General features: G+C 36.2%; 1 protein-coding gene across 3 annotated transcripts in view; it reads right to left on the bottom strand.

The window, feature by feature from the left end:
* Nucleotides 1–22,176, bottom strand: part of kcnn1b (potassium intermediate/small conductance calcium-activated channel, subfamily N, member 1b) — a 43,374-nt gene that overhangs the window by 15,293 nt on the left and 5,905 nt on the right. For 2 of the 3 annotated variants that reach the window (XM_048211327.1, XM_048211326.1), the window contains exons 2-4: nucleotides 13,093–13,545; nucleotides 4,421–4,516; nucleotides 2,862–3,280 (exon numbers count right to left, since the gene is read on the bottom strand). In XM_048211327.1, coding sequence (XP_048067284.1) covers nucleotides 2,862–3,280; nucleotides 4,421–4,516; nucleotides 13,093–13,461 — 884 coding nt within the window. In that variant the 5' untranslated portion in view covers nucleotides 13,462–13,545. Of the gene's footprint in view, nucleotides 1–2,861; nucleotides 3,281–4,420; nucleotides 4,517–13,092; nucleotides 13,546–16,413; nucleotides 16,479–22,176 lie in introns of those variants that run through there. The other variant, XM_048211328.1, reaches the window with a different exon arrangement.

The raw sequence follows: 22,176 nt of genomic DNA on the forward strand, positions 1-22,176 counted from the left end.
AGTGGGAAAAAGATGCATAAAGGAGACATTCTTGTACAGTTCAGGTAAAAAACTAAATTAATTAATTAGTTAGATTATTTAAATAATTATTTCACTCATAAAATATGAAAATCATCATAAAAAACATATGTTTAAATGTATAATCAAACAATAATAATCAAACAAATCAATATATATATATTTTTTTTAAATAATTTTTTTTTAATTGACAACACAACCATACTATAATGATATGTGGAAAACATTTTTCTGAAACTGTAATTGTACAAAATGTATCCACAGAATGTTATTAAATAATAGATGTAAAAAAAAAAAAAAGATGAAAAAGGGAAAATAGTATTTCTTCTGTGATGCATATACTGTATGTCAGCTGTTAGACATTGTTAGACATAACAAAGAGCGTGAATAGTGTGTCTATATTCTATAAGTGAAAAGTGCCCATAGATGAAGAAAACCCATATATACACTACGGACTATTGTTGTGGTGCAGTGCAGTGAAGAAATAGCAGGTGGATGATGTAGCACATATAGTCTAATGGGCAAGAAGTGGGCGCAGAACCTGGCTAAAGGGCTCGGGATGACCTGATTAGCATAGCTGTGCTGCTCTCTCTATGTTTATGGGTCATGACAACATACTGGATCTTTACTCTCCCCCAAGGTCTAGGTCAAGATGGTATCTTGGTAAGAATAGCACATTAGAGCACCAGAAAAGGTCAAATATCTGACAGCGCTTTAGGAAAAGAACAGGCTGCCATGAACATGATGACCACCATGTTGACACATGGTGTCAGCTGCGTGAAAATCCCAAAATCCAAAGAATGACTCAAAAAAATGTAATTACCTAACACTAAGACCCCTCTTTAACAGAGGCTATAAGATGCCCGACCATTTACAGGAGAAAATGAATCTGAATTTGGAAAAGAAAAGAATTTGGGATTTCCAGGACGCCAGCAATTTGCTGTTTTGCCAGTATAGCTCATCAAGAGAGATGAGCAGAAGCTAAGAGCCAAGTTTTTCCTTGCAGATCACAGACTCACTTTGGACCCCTATCCAGAAGCAGCCATGTGGGAGAAACATAGAACAAAACCGTGAAAAATGAAACACGCACACATCCGCTTGCCACTGACATCACATCACATTTTATAAAGGCAACAACATAGGGTCTTGACTGTTGACCAACTGCATTTGATGGGGGGGAAAAAACATAAATTGTTAAAAGGAATCATTCACTCAAAAATAAAAATTTGGTCGTTATTTACTCACCCTCATGTTATTTCAAACCCATGACTGACTTTCTTGTGTGAAAGCAAAGCATATCCTGGCCACTCTTTACCATATAATGAAAGTGAATAAGGACTTGGTCTGCCAAGCTTTAAAATGACAAAACAACAACAACAAAAAACAAACATAAAAGTAGTCCATATGACTTATGTGTCATATTCCAATACTTCTGAAGCCATATGATAGCTTTGAGTGAGGAACAGACTGAAATTTAAAGGGGACATATCATGAAAATATGACTTTTTTGTTTAAGTGCTATAATTGGGTCCCCGGTGTACCTACCAACTCAGAAAATGTGAAAAAAAGACAACCCTGTAACTTTGTTTTGGCAAGCCATTCTCTGCAAGCATGTGAAAATTCGCTCAGAATTCGCTCCCCTTGCATTTTGTTTTTGCAAGTAAAAACAGTGTACCAGTTCTAATGCCATTGCAAAAGTTTGAGCAAAGCATGCTGACTGTTCTGTCATTGGCTGCACAGACGAGCACAGAACACTATTTAGAGTCTCGTTAGCTTGGATAGCCTGCAAGTAGACCCTGGCAAGCTCGATTGCTAAAAAAGGAGCATTTCTGTCTGAGCAATATTTTGGAAAAAATATTAATATTATATTATTAATATTAATATTAATATTATAATATTAATATTAAAAATATTCACAGCATTTGATAGCAATCATAAAGCCTGGTGTGTGTTTGGCAAACAGGTATGCTATTTATATGGGTTTTGCACAAAAGATTAACATGATGGCACAATCCAGTCGATGAGTTGAATAAACTCCACAGCAACTACATACATTTATCCACTAACCATTCAGAAACGTCCAGTTGCATTCTAAAAGTTGTAACTTCTTTCTGAGTCTCTCCATCAGTGTCCGACTCCGGTTTGAACAATGTAAGGCTGAACACCATTCCTGACAATCCTCATTTTGGCTGCATGAGATTCTCCAGCTTTGTTGTTGTTGAGCAACCGAAGCGTGAGCTGTTAAAGCTCCGCCCTCTTTTGGAAAGCGGACCGGGAGTATCAGCTCATTTGCATTTAAAGGGACACGCACAAAAACGGCGTGTCAGATTTGACAAGCTATAATAAATAATAGTATTTTGAGCTGAAACGTCACAGACACATTTTCAGGACACCAGAGACTCATATAACATCTTGTGAAAAGGGGCATAATAGGTCCCTTTTAAGACTTCTAGTAAAAGGAAAGGACTACAAAAGCCATACAGACAACAAAAACAGCATGTCAGCATCATTGGCTTGAGGTTACAATTTCGACCTGTTCATCACATAAATTATTGCATGACTTCAAAAGACATGGTAAATAGTGCATGAGTCAAATGGACTTTTATGAACTTTCATTGTGCTTGTTTTGTTATTTTAATACTCGACAGCCCCAGTCCCCATTCACTTACATTATATCGAAAAGAGAAAAGAGCAGCCAGGAATTCACATTTTGTGTTCCGTTGACAAAAGAAAATCATATAGGTTTGGAACAACATGAGAGCTGAGTTCATTTTCGGGTGGAATATTCTTTTAATACTCCAGGTACAAACAGTGTTTCTTAAGAAATCAAAGGTTTATCTCACCTCTCACAGACATGCACTGTCCAGGCAGCAATGATCCATGATGATATGCTGAAAACCAGCAGGACCGTGCCTGGGCAGATAGTCATCAAAGTCTTCATGACAAAGCGTGTGTTAAAGTTGATCTTATTGAGGGCTCCGATACTGCGTGACGAGGCGTCCGTAAAGAGCTTACTGTGCAGGAGCATGACCCGGCCAATCAGATACAGCCGTAGGAACATGGGGATGGAGAGGATGATGTCCACGTCTGCATCCGCCACAGACGGGGTGTAGGTGAAGGCCAGGCGGGCGGTCCAGGTGAAGACGTACTGACCTGGAATAGGGTGGATGGCACACACCAGCAGCTCCAAAATGATGAAGAAGATACGCTCGTATGTCATGGCTATCCGCCAGTCATCTGCTCCATTGTCCACCATGAAGAGCTAGATGTTAGACAAAGAAAATTTGTTAGTTAAATTAGTTAAATTTACTTAACATCCAAGAATTTGTTGAACTTACTTAAAACAATTTAGTAATCTGTAGTGTTTGCATCTAACAAACCTTTTTTAAAGTTAACTTTACTTACTATTATAGTCTAATATAATAATATATAAATAATATAAAAACATTCATTGTGGTTTTAGTATTATGACTATAATAGGGATGTAATGATTCGACACATATCATGAAACTGAACTCACGATACGATATTATTGCGATACTTCAAGAGATACTGTATGGTAAAAGGTTGATTCAAATGCTAAATTTGGTATTACATTGAGAATGGAAATGAATAGGCTTGGATTTGGTGCTGGTAACCCAAAGCAAAGGACAATGTTGATACCAGAATAAAAATATTCATGATTCTGAAGATGAAAACACAGAAAAACATGAATATGCTTGTACTCTGGTATTAACTAGATATATTTAAAATAATGTAGGCAACACAAGACATTTTGGCATTATCAGGACCCACAAATATTCCCCCATTGCATTATTATACATTATATTCAATATTATATATAGTAGTTCAATATAGTACTGACACTAAAACTCTGTAAACTTGAATTTTTTTTTCTCATGACACGATTCACGATACATATTGTTGCATTTTTGTATTGCGATATATTGTTACACCCCTAGACTATAATATGGATTTTTCTTCTCTTTTGTTTCAGTGATTGTATTGTACACAATCTGCAATCAGGAATAAAGGTTTGTAATTGTTCATCCGTTCTGTAATTTGACCATCATCTGATGTTCCAAGTCATTAAATAATGCTCACAAACCAACTGATTGACAGGCCTGTATTAAATTACATCTCCTATTAGCCATAAGCCCACTTGTAATACCATCATTAATCAAAATCAGTGTCTTCTCCATAAAGACCTTTTAATGGATAGGTAAAATGGCAGAGACACTAAATGCAGATATCAGGAATTACAAAAGCCAGGGCAAGTTTTCATTCTGCTGCTACTATAAGTCATTAGGAATTGGCATAAGTGTTTCCCCTGTAATCTTTTACGCTCCTGTCTCAGTCTCTGCTCTAGTTTATGGCTTGCAAGGCTGAGTCGGCTACTTACCTGAATCTCTCGTGCGTGGTACATAATGATCAGACAGAGTAGGATTACAGTGGAGAGGCTAATAAGGCATTTCAGTGCAAATGAATATGAGGATTCCTGCAGAGACAGTAAAAAAACAACATTAGTTTAAATTTTTTGTTCAATGCAGCTGACCTCGTTTTTTTGTGTGTGTGTGTGTGCTAGAAATGCCAGTGCAAACATGCATACTGAGAAAATGTATGCCTTTAATGCACTGTCGCTTTGGATAAGAGTCTTCCAAAAGAGCAAATGTATTTATGAGGGATAGACAAACAACATTTCTTGACAGCTACAGTATAGTGAGCACGAGTCTTCAACATGTGCTAGATGCAACATACAGCAGTTTGTGGAGTTTCAACTTTGTAGGATTCATTATTTTTTTATTTCTGATGCATGAAAGCTAACTGTATAGAGCAGTTCAGTTTTTACTCCTAAAAACTAGGAAGAATTAGCATTAGATTCCTTTGAGAATAGAATATTTAGAATACGCTACATTAAGCTCTGTTGTTAACGTTACTTGTTGTTCTAATTGAAATTACACGCAGTTTCACTTTAAAAGTAAATGTTAAAGTTTTTTTTTCAATGTTGCTAATTTGCTAACAAGTTCTCACATAAAGACAGTTTGCAGATTTGTCAAGCATGTAAACTCACATCCTTGTGAAAGTTGTAGTTCATGTAAACAACTTGCGCTTTTAAAGTACTTTTACTCATAAATCAAAAACCGCTAGTCTAAAAAATTCCCAAGGGAACCAATATGGCAAATTAGCATTCCAGGTTCAGCCTTTAAATTCACATCATGTCTGAAAATTTTCATATATATACCTGTATATATAACCAGGGAACAGACCAGGTTGGAAGACCATCTTAGAATGCAGGCTGGTTTAAGATGTTTTTTTTTTTTTTTAGCCTGGTTGGGAGATTTTAGCATATATATTTTGAACAGTAGTATATATATAAAGAAGTAATATTGTGAAATAATATTACAATTTAAAGCAACTGTTTTCTATTTTAATATATATTTTAAAATGTAATTTATTCCAGCATCATTACTCCAGTCTTCAGTGTCACACGATCCTTCAAAAGTCATTCTAATATGCTGATTTGCTGCTCAGGAAACATTTCTTATTATCAATACTGAAAACAGTTGCACTGCTTAACATCTTTGTGTAAACCATGTTTTCAGGATTCTTTGATGAATAGAAAGTTCAAAAGCACCATTTAATTTAAAACTTTTGAAACATTATAAATGTCTGTACTGCCACTTTTGATCAATTTAATGCATCCTTGCTTAATAAAAGTATTATTTCTTTTCATAAAAAAAAAAAAATAAATCGTACAGACCCCAAACTTTTGAACGGTGTATATACAGTATATCTTATTCCAGCCTGCATTAAGCTGGTCTTCCTTCTTTTAAAGGGACAGTTCACCCAAAAATCATCATTTACTCACTCTCGAGTTGTTCCAAACCAGTACGAGTTTCTTTCTTCTGCTGAACACAAATGAAAATATTCTAAAGAATGTTGGTAACCAGATAGTTGATGGCACCCACTGACTTCCATAGAATTTTCTTTCCTATTATGGAAGTCAATGGGGACCATCAACTGTCTGGTAACCCAAATTCTTTAGAATATCTTCTTTTGGGTTCAACAGAAAAAACTCAGATTTGGAACCACTTGAGGGTAAGTAATGACAAATTTTCCATTTTTGGGTGAACTATCCCTTTAAGTTGATCAATCAAAGGGCTAAAGGGTCAACTAGACAAGCTTGTTGTTTTTTTCAGCAGGGAAATATAGCATGTGTTCATAACTAATTCCAACAGATGTAGCCAATGCCGCACAAAGCACATCTATAAGTTTAGTATAAACTTTTTCACACACAATCATAACTAGAGGAGGAACTAACAACATTCATCTCTTTCTGTCCCTCAATCTTAGCTCTTGTTCTTTCTCTCTGGATGACAATCCTCATTATGAGATCATTGCAATTGGAGCTCATTAAACCTGTCTGACTCTGCTGATACACTGGAACATGATGTGCTGGCTAAGGCAATGAACTATGCTTTAGGGGAAGGTAAAAAAAAAAAAAAAGCTCCACTCCAGGGATTGTCTAACTAACTCCAGGGCCAGACATTCACTTAGGCCAAAAGAATCAGCAAACAGATTTACTGTAGCACAATATGAGAATGACACACCTTGTAGTCAACGATTTTAACGGTTCGGCTGGGAAATGAGCTAAACAGAGACTTTGAACCAACCCAAAGTCCTTTGTACTGACAAGGTGACCAACTGTACTTAAATTAGGGCTGTGAGATTAATCGTAATTGATTTTCGATTTCGATTATGAAACAAGATAATCGAGGTAAAATGATTATTGTGCCGGTGCCACATTCCATCCAGCGCACCTTTCCTTTCCTTCATTTCTCCATTAAAGCCAAACCTTAACATCCAAATCAGCCAAATAAGTGACTGCTGGAAAACACAGTCTACTGTTGCTAAACTGCGGAACGTGTTTGATTTTAAACAGTTTTATTAAAAGTGACACTGACACAAAAGAGACACTCTTCCCCTGGCGGCTTTCTGTGTGCGCTACAAATGCCCCCCCCCCAAAAAAAAGAAGTCAAAATACCTTTTTGGAGAGTATTCACATAAACACAGTGGGTTATATCTTTAGTAAACTTACACAGTTAATAAAGAACACTAGTGTTTAACACAGGGATGGGCAACTCCGGTCCTGGAGGGCCAGTGTCCTGCAGAGTTTATCTCCATCCCTGATAAAAACTCACTTGCCTATAACTTTCTACTAATCCTAAAGACCTTGATTAGCTGGTTCAGGTGTGTTTGATTAGGGTTGGAGCTAAACTCTGCTGGGCAGTGGCCCTCCAGGACCGGAGTTGCCCATCCCTGGTTTAACAGTATATTGGATCCGTGCATTCGCTCTTAAAGTGACAGCAGCCTAATATACCAGCTGCAGTCTGTCATTAATGATAAACAAACAACAAATGACAAAGGAAAAATCACTCACTGATCTTGACTAAATAACTTTAATAAGGATTAATCTATTAATTTGCACAGTAAGACAATGCAGCTGTTATATGTAGTGTTGTTTTATATTTAATTATTACATTTTTTGTTGTAGGCTACTGCTTATCTGAATACCACTGTTAGTACATCTTCCTGAAAAACACTGTTTATTTCACTGTTTATTTTTGTATTCATTGTATTTGTCTGTTTTGTTTGTAATTAGTTTTTTTGTTCTCATTGTATTGCTGACTGTTTACTTGTCTTATGTAATTGTTTTGAGCACAATTTTCTTACATTAGTTAACCTAGTATTAGTTTTTGCTGAAGAATCGATAATTGTGCAATTTCAATGATATTTAAAATTACTCGTATCAAGAAATAAGACTTTGATCATATAATCCTGTCCAATAATTGCAATTTCAATTTAAATTTTCTGACCAGAAATAACCGTGATTATGATTGTTGCCATAATTGAGCAGCCCTAGCTTCATCAATCATCATCTTTAATTTCAAAAATAGCATTTTTGAAGGTCTGATGAGTACTGATGAATCTCATGCTCTTACTATAGCTGAGTCCATTAAGGTCCCTTAAATAATTAAGTGAGGATATAATTAAGGGTATGGCCTATTAACTCATTCAGGCACTTTTGTATAGAAGCTATACCTTGAAGTGAAAAAAATGCTTATGATAAATTACATATGATGTAACGGTCAAGAACGTGTTATGAAAATTTCATTGATTGATGCTCTTTGATGCCTCTCTATTCATTAAGCAAGTGCACACAAAGTAGCATATGTCAATGATGAATGTATCCTTGTGTTTTTAAACGGTCATAAATAGATCAATCCCAGACTTCAATTTGCTGTAGCATTTAATTACATGGTATGAATCAAAGTACTATGGATGAAATAAGTCGTATAAAGCTAATTTTGCAGAGGTCATCATGTAATATCTTGTGATACATCACTGCCCTCTTTAAAATGACCATCTTACACAAGCATGACTTTTAATGGTGGTTCAGGTTTATGCTGTTGAGCGCTGTCTTGCTTGTGGATCAGCCATTCTCTTTACAAAAATGCTGATTAACAAGCATGGTTTTATTGGTGAAGCAGGTTGAACAGGAAAGTCATGCTAATTAGGTTACTGTAGTTTAGAAGGCGGGGTTTTTGTTTTGTTTTGTTTTTTAAACAAATGCATGCAAACTGACAATAGCCTGCAGTTACATATACAGCAATCTCAAAAATTATTTTGAAAAAAAATAAAAATAAATAAAAAATCTACAAATGTCTTTGAATTAAAGGTGCAATATGTAAGATTTTTGCAGTAAAATATCGAAAAACCACTAGGCCTCTATTATATATTTTGTTCACTTGAGTACTTACAATATCCCAAATGTTTCCAACTATTTGTAAATCGTGAGAACATTGCAATTTTAACCAAGGCTCTGGGAGATGTGAGGAGTCGCCTGTCAATTGCGTCATACCCGCGTTACCCTCGGTTTCCGGTTTTATTTTGTAGAAACCATGGAAACACCAAAGACGCTTTAAAATATTACATGTTTTAATAGAAAAGGGAACATCTGTTTTGATATATTTCTAGACTGAAAAATAATTGTTGTTATATAGCTCAACACGTTTAGTCTTATTGTTTAAATCAATTTTCTTGATTTTTTGCGAGTATCATGCTTTACCATGCCTCAGAGAAAAACACTATTTTGTCAAATAGCTAACATAGCATAATCAGATGCAGCTTTATTATTAGTAACAGTAATACAGAATTTTCTCCATCAGACAATACGTTTTAAAATGAATTGCATGCTTATCAACACAAGCCATACAGTATTTAATATGATATTCTAATATTGATCTAGCTTACTGCACTGTGCAACAGTGTCTCACAGCAGCCGCCGAGTGAACGCACAGAGTAACGTTATAACATCATTTTCAACACTCTCAAATGTATCTAATATGATAAACAGAGCTGCGTTACCTCATACTCATGACCGGAAAAGCGGAAGCAGCGCCAGCGACTGTGGCATAATAAAAGCTGCTCGTGAGGCATGTGTTGCGCAATCGCTCCAGCGGCCTCCTTCAGCTCCCACAACACTCAGTCCTGCTCTGCTTCATACTACAATAATGTTAATAATTGCATCCATGAACATAATTTCTTCCCAAGTCCTATCTCTATTCTTTTGCACCGTCCGTTGAGGTGAAGACAGAGATTGTATATAATAGGGAGATGAGAGGGTCTGTATCTCTTACCATTGGAGAAAGCGTAACGGCTAACTTAATCACGTGCGGCACCTCTCAGCCTATCGTGTAATGGCAGTGACATCAGTCGCAACATTCCCTAGTCTGCCTTCTCTTAAAAAATATATTTTTATTAAGCTAAAATCTACATATAGTTACCAACGAAAGTATTATTTAGTGTAAAACATGTTAAAGATTAGCAAACAGGCTGTCCATTAATTAAATGATTAGCTATTTCCCCACAAAAGCTGTTTAATCAGCATAGAGAAGCCTCTCATCCATTGACATCCATTCAAAAAACAGCCTCTGGTCTCCTTTCCTGAGTACCACCAGAGGTGGAGCTAGTATGAGCCGTTACGCTTTTTTGGCTAAAGGTTGCAGGCTTGCCTTCCAGTGGCTTTGGTCATCAAGCTACGCCTTTGTTTTGAATAGGCCTCTAGTGGATAGAAATCCTACATACTGCACCTTTAAGTAACAAATCATCAAGTGTAATTTATTTGAAAGAAATACACTCTGAACGGTTTTTAAGCAAAGAATTTCATAAAATATTTTAGTATTATTTATCTAGTATTATAGTATTTATTAATATTTTTAATGAGCTATATTACAATTTTTAGATTTAAGTTTTCATGTGCTTTTGCCATTTTTATTATTAGTTTTTATATATATTTTTTTTAAATATTTCTATTTATTTTATTTCAGTTTTAGTTCTAGTAATTTCAGTACCCCAACTTTATTTAAATTAGTTTTAACAATTTTTTTCATCTAATATTTATATTCCATTTTATTTAAACATTATTTCAATGAATGAAACTAGTATACTACTTTACTAGCTTAAAATAACAATAACAGAACTGGTTTCAAATAATAAAACAGTAGAAATATTCTTCAAAACACTTTCTTTTTGTTGAATGTAAGTGGAACATTATAATAATTAATGTGATGAACAACACCTGTAGTTACCGTGCTGAAGAAACTATCTTTTACCAGCCGGTTAAGATGGTTTGATGGTTTGTTGGCTAGTTTTAGGTTTTTAGTTTTTTGGGGGTACTTTTTTGCTAGTCAGACAGGAAAGAACAGCTGGTCGCCCATCTAAACCACCTTGGCCAGGCTGGGAGACCAGCTTAAACCAGCTTAGACCAGCAAACCATCTTAGGGACCAGTTGGCTAAAAGTCATTGAAAAAAAAGTTAGTTTTGAGAAAATCTATAGCATCATTTACTTGCTTTACTTGGATATTTTTCATCAAATGCAATGTAATTCAGACATTTTAAGAGTCACTTAAAGGGATAGGGAACTGATGCTGTATTCCCTTCTTTCTTTTATGGACCACAAAAGGAAAATTAAAAAAAAAAAAGTGCATATAATGGCAGTGAATAGCAACGAGCATCAAACTTTTTAAAAAACACACAAAAGTATCACAGAACGATCCCATGCAACACATGCCGTATATATTCCAAGTGTTCTGGGGGTATATAATAGCATTAAGTGAAAAACACACTGAAACTGAATGTATTATTTAATGAAATTCTTGACCATGGCCATTGGGCTTCTCTGAACGGCTGCACAAAATGCACGTTCGTGAGACTCTGAAGCACCGCAGTTCACTTCGTCTCGCCCAGAAAAAGCAGACAAGTTGTGGGAAATCAAGATGAACAAAAACACAACATGAAATACAACCCATGTACCTTTTCTCTGAGGTGAATATATTCGTTGTGTTTGTCGTAACAAAAAGTTATCGCATTCACATCTGACAAACGGAGTTCCAGACCAGAGATATTCAACTCAGTGAAGAAAGTACAAGGAGACTTTCTGGGGATTTCTAGGAGTTGTATTTCATGTTGTGTTTTTGTTAATCTTGATTTCTCACAACTTGGGTGCTTTTTCTGGGCGAGACAGAGTGAACTGTGCGGTAGGGGAGAGCGGGGTAAGCTGTCACACTTTTCACACTGTCTAACATTTATTGAGCACCATACATCACAATGGTATAAATGTCATACCAAAGGAAAGAAGGAAGTCTTAGGCACATATGTTGTATTCATTACATTTTCATATGTTATCTCATTACGGAGTTGTAGACTGTTGAATAGAGAATGTGCACTTGTGACAGTTTGCCCCATGGACGGGTAAGTTGTCACACTAGATTATCTAAAAATAAGAACACAACTACTTAATTGTTATTATTGATTTTAATATTTAAATTCAAACCAGAACTGGAAATATAAACAATCATGCCTAGAGAATTTGGAAAAACAATTATTTCAATCCAAACAATACACATTTCAATCAAAACACATTAAGCGGCAAGACCACTTTACTTTGAACTTTAAACTCAAACTTTCTCTGGCTTGCACATAGATCCATGATAACTCACATGTGACAACTTGCCCCAAACTGACATGTGTGCTAATGTTGGCTAAATCTCAAGGTGAGCTCAACATAGCACATCAGCTAAAGTATCAAGAGACGTGTTATTGTCTCCTCTATGTTGTGCAAAATAATCATTTTTAACATTCATATCTAACAAAGTTGTATTGCATAAAATTTAAAGTGCAAATTTTTTACTTTTTAAGCCAAAAAAATAAGAAAATTGTGCTAACCTCAGATTAGAGCGATCTTGACCACATGTGAACAGGAAATTGACTATAGAAGAAGTAGTCACACAAAGTGGCTATTTGATTTTTGAGATAGAGCCTCTAGTTTTGGAGTTATGAAGAGCGTGACAACTTACCCATGTGACAACTTACCCCGCTCTCCCTTACTAATAAAGTCTCACGCACATGCAAGCTCATCGGCCAAGGTCAAAAACTCATTACACAATACATTAAATTCCAGTTTGTTTTTCACTCTGATTGCACACGTGCATCTCAGAGACATCTATTTGATGTACATGTTTACATCTGGAAGACAGAGTTTTTGCTCATCTGCAATACGTCTACAGGATGTTTCCTGTCAGATGTCAAATAGACGTTTAGAAAGTGTCTTTAAGATGTTTATGATTTAGACTGTATGTAAAACTGACATCTTAAAGACGTCTATCAGATGTTTGTACACAGCAGATGCTTTCCAGATGAAGTGATTTTCAACAGATATCTTGCAGACGTATGTGTGCTATCTGGTACCAAACACATCGTATAACCCCAGAACGGCACGTCGCATGGGATCATTCTGTGATGCGTCTATCACTGCCATTATTATATGGATGAGTGCGAGGGGGACTTTTTTTTTTAAATCCTCCTTTTGTGGTCCATAAAAGGAAGAAGGGCATATATCATAAGAACAACACCAGGGTTAGTAAATGATAACTTAATTTTCATTTCAGGGTGAACTATCCCTTTAAGTGTACAAAAACACTTTGAGGCCATTCAAAACTGTGGAACTTTTACCTTTGTATAAACTCCCCAGGAGAGTTCAGTCTCCGTCACCATGACAACAATCCCAAACATTCCAAAAATCAGGGCGTAGTCGCTAAGGCGCTTGCGTTTCTCGAACAGCACCCTCCGGTGCCCGAGCTTATAGCCAATGTCCTTGTTCTTCTTATGCGGAGCGCTGCATGGTCTTTGCCTCACAAGGTTCTCGCTGGACTGCTTACTAGGGTCTTCCCCGTTCCCTTTGGAGACCACCACCTCCAGGCCGGAAGAGTGCAGGGTCTGCAAAGGCTGTGTCTCAGAGTCCAGCTCTGCTAGGTTCCTCCGGGACGCCCCCAGACTGCCGAGTGGTCTGACTATGCCCCCATTGTACTTGCAGCTGTTCATGGCTATCTGAGGATACTGTGGGCCGCCGTGGGACAGGGAAGGCCGTGATCCAGCATGGCTCAGCCTGTTGGCATCCGCATTCACCTGCCAGAAATGAGAAGATATTTTATAGATTTTATCATTGTCTTTCATGTCCAGGATCTTGTGTACTGGCTGAGAGGGAGAGCACTGCCAATTCACAACAATGCTTGATTTAATGGGCATTCCTTTAGAAAATTACATTATAAATGCCAGCATCTACAGGGTTTATAATGCATGATGGAGGAGGGTCGTCTACTGACCGTAACTACTGAAAAAGCTTTCGGATAGGTCACGTGAAGTCAACCATTTACTTACATTGATTGATATGAAAAGCATCACAGGGTTATAACAAGGAAAAACAGGAATTGAAAAGATTTTTTTGATCTTTAAAGTAAAAACACACTGAAATTTTCAATAAAAAACACTGATAGCCAATATATACTACTGTCAGTTATAAAGTAATACTGTTATTCCACAATAAATGCATTAAATTGATCAAAGGTTATAATGTTACAAAAGATTTCCATTTAAAATAAATTCTGTTCTTTTGAACTTTCTATTTATCACATAATGCATCATGGTTTCCATAAAAATATTAAGCAGCAAAACTGTTTTCAACATTGATAATAATAATAAATGTTTCTTAAGCAGCAAATCAGCATATTAGAATGATTTCTGAAGGATCATGTGACACTGAAGACTTGAGTAATGATGCTGAAAATTCAGCTTTGCATTACAGGAATTAATTACATTTTAAAATGCATTAGAATAGAAAACAGTTATTTTAAATTGTAAAATATTATACAATAATATGCAGCCTTGGTGAGAAAAAGAGACTTCTGTGAAAAACATAAAAAAAAAAATACCAACCCAAACTTTTGAATGGTAATATAATTCTGATACTGTATTTAGAATACAAATGAGTTAAAGACAAACTTGCTAAAATGAAAACTTATTTTACATAATATTTACTCAGAAAGAAAACAGAAAATGTTTTCACTCCATAGACAAAGCTGTCACTAGGAACTGAACAAAGACAAGCACTTCTTATAACTGACCAAGTGGCCAAATATCACCCAATATACCTCTATCACTATTCAGCAACTGGTTCTTCCAGTTCCAGTAAAATACTAACAAGGGAAGTAGGACAGATGCTATTATTCTTAAACCAATTCCATAGCCAATCATAACAGAAGGTATTTACATAAGTCTAAGGTTATTACATAAGTAATAAGCGTTTTAAAATGAAAACGGTCCTCGTCTACACTGGCGTTTCCACAGCGTCTCAGAAACGATCTCCATCTACACTACACGGCCGAAAACGCACGTCACATGACCGTTCATGCACACTGGGCATGCGCGTACAAGTGTAAACAGTTGCCTCTTGTGCATGTAGGCAGCTGCAGTATTAAAAAATTGCAGAGTTTAACTGCACAATGGCTGCTAAAAATTACAAAAAAGCCAGCAAAGATTGCAGTGTTATTGTTTACACGGTCTTCAAGATACGCAGAGCGAACGTAGGCAGCCATACCATCGTTTTCAAAAGTCTCTGTTTTGGTCCATTTATACTGAAACAAAACCCCAGCGTTTTCAAACGAAAATGGGGTCTGCAGCTTTTTCGAAAGTTTTTAAGATTCGAAAACGCTGGCATAGTGTAAACGACAGGCACCATAGCAAAATTTATGCATTTTAAAACAAAAACACACTAGTGTAAATGAGGCTTAACATGTAAAGCAGAAAAAACGGCTTCTAAAATTGTAAGGAGCTGTTCACACAGAATGTGTTTTTCAATTCGACTGCGCTACTTTTCCATTGTTTTTCTATGTAAACACGCTAGACAGACGTGTTTGACCGCTGCGCTCGTGTCTCAGTTCTTTTGAACTTATTTTTACATGAGCGTGACGCTGCAGCTTTTAAAAAAAATGAGTCTTTAGAACTAGTCTCTTTTTTGCTCCACTGACCTGCGACCTTTTGCTGTTAAAAGCGTGTTCTATGTGAGTGTGAATGACCCCTAAGAGTTGAAATTTGTCAAGAAAAATGTTTGGTGGTTTTGGTATTCAAGGCAAGGCAAGGCAGTTTTATTTGTATAGCACATTTCATACACAATGGTATTTCAAAGTGCTTTACATAAAGAAGAACCCAATACATAATAAAAATGGAATGCAAAAGAAATAGAAATAACAGTAAAGACAGAGAATTCCGCTATCTGGATGGAAGAGTTAGGAAGTTTCAGGGAGTTTTTTGTTGTCTGTCAGAGTGGATCTAAACGGATTAAACATCAGCAGAGTTCATAACAGACCAGGTTCAGCTCAAAACTAGTTTGGTGCAACAAAAAATTAACATTATCAATGCAACTCAAGGAAAAATAGTGAAATTATGTCAATAATAAAAAACAAAACAATGTAAAGATGTAACATTAAAAGTATGGGATAATGGAAAAAATGAGATCATGCAAACAGTTTTTTAAAGTGCTCAGAAATTATATTAGACCAATAATTACAGCAAAATTCTTGCGATAATGCTTATGAAGATGATTAAAAAAAAAAAGCTTGTTCACAATAATCTCACATTATTAAATTATTTCTGAAAGGAATTTTTATTCTACTGTTCTAATTTTCGTGGCAATAAGGATCAGTTTCTGTTATCTAGCTACTGCTGCTGGCCTGACACAATGCCAACTCATTTGCAGAGACCTACTTCTATAATGTCATTTTCTGATAGGCAGCTCACAACGCAGACCCACATTCGAACCGAATAGAGAGACACCAATGGATTACAAATTAGAGTAATGACAGCTGCTTTGAAAAAAGTACTAAATGAGTTAAATAACATATCTAACATAAATTGCTGATTAAGCATAGTTAAATCAAAGCTAGTTGTGGCACCACCTGGAAACCTGTTCCTGTCACAAACCTGGTTTTGCTGGTTTACCTGAACCTTCGTAAAGATCACGTTGAGTCCACCACCACTGCTTGAACCTCCATCCTCCTCAGCGTAACTTACACTTTCACTGATTTTACTTAGAAAAGTTCTGTTTATCCATGTTACTGCACTAGGCTGTGCTGGCTATATCTATGCAGGAATTAACAGCACTCCTACTACTGACGGTTAAGCTTACAAATAATATGTTTCAATACAAGAAAAACAAGCATTTAGGACCCCCAAAAGTAAATATCCATCAAGGCCCCTTGTACGAGACAGTTCCCATGGAGTCTTTCACATGGCTTTCTTCTCACATGGCAACAGGGAATTTATATTCTATACAGCGTTTTGTTTATCTCTCTTTTATGTTTTTTTGAACAAAATATACTGTGGGAAGTTGTCCAAAAGTACAGTATTGTACTATCTGTACCCTTTTAGGAACACACTGAATATCCAATTTAATATGCAAGGAATAATTGACGACGGGCCGTTATTTAGAAAAATAATGCAATGAGGTGGTAATGCGGCCTTGACGCGAACAAATCAGAATCAAGCATTCGACAACACCGTAGTATAAACATACATAATATACTATATGTAGTATTTCTAGTAGACATAAGAATTTTTAAGATATTATAACCTGTATATTTTAAGATACTCTAAGATTTATATTTTATATCATATACATTAATACAAGTGCATATAATGTATTGCTAAAAAGTCACATCAAGTTAAGAAGAATTCATTTGAAATGGCAAAATTGTATGATTTTTTTTTTAAGTATGCTGTTAAAATTTTTTTTTTTGAAGTTGTAAATAAAACAACTTGAGCACTGTTGAGCAGATTCTTAAACACCTCTGATTGGGCATGTTTGTGATTGACTACAATGATCAACGCTTCAAAAACATGTTTTAAATAGACATCTTTGATGCTCCGAACGCTTACACAGATACACACGGGAGCGTTTGAAAGCAGGTGTCTATCAGCGGATCTGTCTATCAGCAGATATATTAGGGATATATTAAAAATAACTAGGGATGCAAATTTCCAGAAAATTTCCAAAAATCTTGGAAAGTTTCCGGAAATTCTGGAAATTTACTGGAAATTTTCCGTCCCTTTGCATTCCTACATATAACCTAAGCTATAACCTAAACCTAAATGTAACAAAACCCTACCCCTAAACCTAATCATCCCTGTAATATGAAATATTAAATTTTCATATGATCAAAACCATAAGTTCATCATGCAGTGTTGTCATACAAATTATTTCGCATTTTTAATGAGTGTGATGGAAAAACAAGCTTTCAGAAAACTCTAAGGACAGAAAGGACACTTACTGTAGGAACACACACACACACACACACACACACACACACACTTTGGAGTATATTTGGAGAACTTCTCCTTCAACAGATGTCTCTGAAATACTGTAGGCTATAGAGAAAAATATATCTATTGTCCTTGTACTGCTTATGTGAACCTATAGTACTTCAAATACAATGGAGCAGTAATAGACATAATAAAACAGACCCAGAACTGATTTCCAACACGCAGTGACTGTCTCTCTGATGAAAGAGCTCCAGGGATCAATTGCAATACATAGCAAAGCTCCTGTCAAAACTTCCACTCTTTCCAAGGCCAACATGGTCTGCCAGTTGCCAAATGAGCTTTTTTTTTCCATCAATGTCCACAGAGAGCCAGTAGTCAATTCTGATATTAGTCATTCTTTCTGTAGATATTAAAAAGGTACAATAAACTAAAATCTGTTCCGGAAAGATAACGTTGAATATTAACATTATCCTGAGGTTTAAAATAATCCAACCTCAGAGCATTTTTATTACACAGAGGGTCTTAGTTAAATTAAATATAAACTTTGTCTCAGCTCCTTGAGACTATTGTTGACATACAATAAAGGCCCGATCACACCAAAGACGATAACTATAATTCAGTCAGGACCACTTAAGAAAAAAATTACCAGAGACAAACTTTTAGTAAATTTTTTATTGGCATATTTTGCTCAAGTTACATTTGGCGGTATGGCTCTGTTCTAAATTCCCCGTCCTTTTCGTGAGCTCCATGAAAGCTAAGACCGGGAACAGCAGCAGCTTCTGGGAACAACCTCCCATTTTTTTTAAGTGGGAGAGCAGCACAAAATCCCCCTATTGAGAACAAAGCATGCATCAATGACAACAGAATGATACTGATTAAAGGAACACTCCACTTTTTTTGAAAATAGGCTAATTTTCCAACTCCCCTAGAGTTAAACAGTCGAGTTTTACCGTTTTCGAATCCATTCAGCCGATCTCTGGGTCTGGCGGTACCACTTTTAGCATAGCTTAGCATAGTTCATTGAATCTGATTAGACCGTTAGCATCCTGCTCAAAAATGACCAAAGAGTTTCGATATTTTTCCTATTTAAAACTTGACTCTTCTGTAGTTACATCGTGTACTACGACCGACGTAAAGTTTCGATTTTCTAGGCCGATATGGCTAGGAACTATACTCTCATTGCGGCGTAATAATCAAGGAACTTTGCTGCCGTACCATGAGTGCAGCGGGCGCAATGATTTTACACAGCGCCTCTCACAAATGTCTCCATGGTTAAAAGGCAACACTCCCTGTGCAAACAGGGGGTCACAGCCGCTGTGTAATATCATTGCGCCTAGCTGCACCCATGGTACGGCAGCAAAGTTCCTTGATTATTACGCCGGAATGAGAGTATAGTTCCTAGCCATATCGGCCTAGAAAATCACAACTTTTCATTTTCCGTCGGTCTTAGTACACGATGTACCTACAGAAGAGTCAAGTTTTAAATAGGAAAAATAACGAAACTCTTTGGTCATTTTTGAGCAGGATGCTAACGGTCTAATCAGATTCAATGAATTATGCTAAGCTATGCTAAAAGTGGTACCGCCTTACCCGGAGATCGGCTGAATGGATTCAAAAATGGTAAAACTCAACTGTTTAACTCTAGGGGAGTTGGAAAATGAGCCTATTTTCAAAAAAAGTGTTCCTTTAAGTTAAACACAGGAGAGTGGGGAGGAGGTGGGTTGCAAGCAGCGTGCAGTGGAAGCAGCCAAGCAAGCAGAGAGACGGAAGCTGGGTTTAAGTAAAGCGCCTTATTTGAGAGTTGCCAATTGAGTCCATAGAAATCAGATCAGCTGATATGGGTGGGGTTGGAATTTGTGAATCAGCTGATAGCGGAGCTTGTCTACGAGGCCTGCCTGAACTAACGCAGAATGCTTGATCAATAATGTTAAAGATATAGTTGTAGAAATTGTTCTAAATATAAAAGAATAGCTCTATCCACACCACAGCTATAATGATAATGGCACAGAGAAACAATATCGTTGGAATCACTTTCAGAATGATTTTTTCCCAGCTGATGAACAATAATAACATTGACAGCAAAATCAGAATCCATCATACTTTAAGAGCACCAGCATTTAACCCTCTTGGGTCTGAGGGTGTTTTTGGTCCCTGGAGAAGTGTTCACATGCCCTGAAATTTGTTATTTTTCAGTTCCTTATAAACATATTAATGGCTAAAGTCTGATTACACTTTATTCAGCACAAACAGGACTACAATAATAGGGCAAATGACAGAATAATATCCTCTGCTGGTGCGGAGTCTAATATAGTTATCGTTATAGTTATCTTTGTAGTTATTGTTCTTGGTGTGTGAAGAGCATAAAATGTGAAGCGTGGGCCTTGAAGGGTTAGTCCACCCAAAAATTACATTTCTGTCATTAAGTACTCACTTACTTGTCGTTCCAAACCTGCAAGACCTTCGTTCATCTTTGGAACACAAATTAAGATATTTTTGATGAAATCCAAGTTGTTTTTTTATCCCCCATAGAAAGTAACATAATTACCATCATTCAAAGTACAGAAAAGTAGTAAACACATCGTTAAAATAGTCCATTTGACTACAGTGGTTCAACCTTAGTGTTATAAAGTGACGAGAATACTTTTTGTGTGCAAAAATAAAACAAAAATAACAACTTAGTTCAATAAGTTCTTCTCTATCCTGTCAATCTCGTATGCAGTTGACGCAGTGAATGTAGTTCAGTGCTTCTGTGTTTGTGTCCAAACGCCAGCTCAGTACACAGAAGCACTGAACTGTATTAACTGCGTACGAGACTGACAGGGTAGAGAAGAAATATCTTAAAGGTGCCCTAGAACCAGTTTTTACAAGATGTAATATAAGTCTAAGGTGTCCCCTGAATGTTTCAGCTCAAAATACCCTATAGATTTTTTTTAATTAATTTTTTTTAACTGCCTATTTTGGGGCATCATTAACTATGCACCGATTCAGCGCGCGGCCCCTTTAAATCGCGCGCTCCCTGCCCCCCCGAGCTCTCGACCACAATACAGTGCATTTACAAAGTTCACACTGCTAATATAACCCTCAAATGGATCTTTACAAGATGTTCGTCATGCATACTGCATGCATGCGTCGGATCATGTGAGTAAAGTATTTATTTGGATGTTTACATTTGATTCTGAATGAGTTTGAGGCTATATGCTCTGTGGCTCTGTGGTGTTTAAAAATGAAAATAGCGACAGCTCTTGTCTCCGTGAATACAGTAATAAACGATGGTAACTTTAAACACATTTAATAGTACATTAGCAACATGCTAACAAAACATTTAGAAAGACAATTTACAAATATCACTAAAAATATAATGTAATCATGGATCATGTCAGTTATTATCGCTCCATCTGCCATTTTTCGCTATTGTTCTTGCTTGCTTAACTAGTTTGATGATTCAGCTGTGCACAGATCCAGACGTTAATACTGGCTGCCCTTGTCTAATGCCTTAAACATGGGCTGGCATATGCAAATATTGGGGGCGTACATATTAATGATCCCGACTGTTATGTAACAGTTGGTGTTATGTTGAGATTCACCTGTTTTTCGGAGGTCATTTAAACAAATGAGATTTACATAAGAAGGAGGAAGCAATGGAGTTTGAAACTCAATGTATGTCTTTTCCATGTACTGAACTCTTGTTATTCAACTATGCCAAGGTAAATTAAATTTTTGATTCTAGGGCACCTTTAATTTGTATATCTTACATATCTTAATTTGTGTTCAGAAGAGGAATGAAGGCCTTATGGGTTTGGAATGGCACAAGGGTGAGTAATTAATGACAGAATTTACATTTTTCAGTGAACTATCCCTTGAAGTGTATAAGGTTATAAAGCGAATGCAATTTATGTACTGTTCAGGGTCAGTTAGGGTTTTTGTGTGTGTGTGTGTGTGTGTGTGTGTGTGTGTGTGTGTGTGTGTGTGTGTGTGTGTGTGTGTGTGTGTGTGTGTGAAAGAAGTCATTATGCTCACCAAGGCATTTTATTTGATCAAAAATAAATGTTACATTTTAAACTATTTTCTATTTGAATATATTTTAAAATGTAATGTTTTCCAGTAATGATTAAAAGCTACATTTTCAGCATCATTACTCCAGTCTAGAAATCATTCTAATATGAAAGAAAGTTTAAAAGAACATTTATTTGATGTAGAATTTTTTTTTTGGAACAAACTAAAAGATTTTCAGTAACACTTTAGTTTAGGGTTTAATTCTCACTATTAACTAGTTGCTTATTAGCATGCTAGTACTAGGATATTGGCTGTTTATTATTACTTATAAAACACATATTAATGCCTTAATCTGCATGACCATATTCAACATCCCATAATCCTACCCAATACCTTAAAGGGTTAGTTCACCCAAAAATTAAATTTCTGTCATTAAGTACTCACCCTCAT

This window comes from Megalobrama amblycephala, linkage group LG12 (assembly GCF_018812025.1).
Source record: "Megalobrama amblycephala isolate DHTTF-2021 linkage group LG12, ASM1881202v1, whole genome shotgun sequence".
Lineage (NCBI taxonomy): Eukaryota > Metazoa > Chordata > Actinopteri > Cypriniformes > Xenocyprididae > Megalobrama > Megalobrama amblycephala.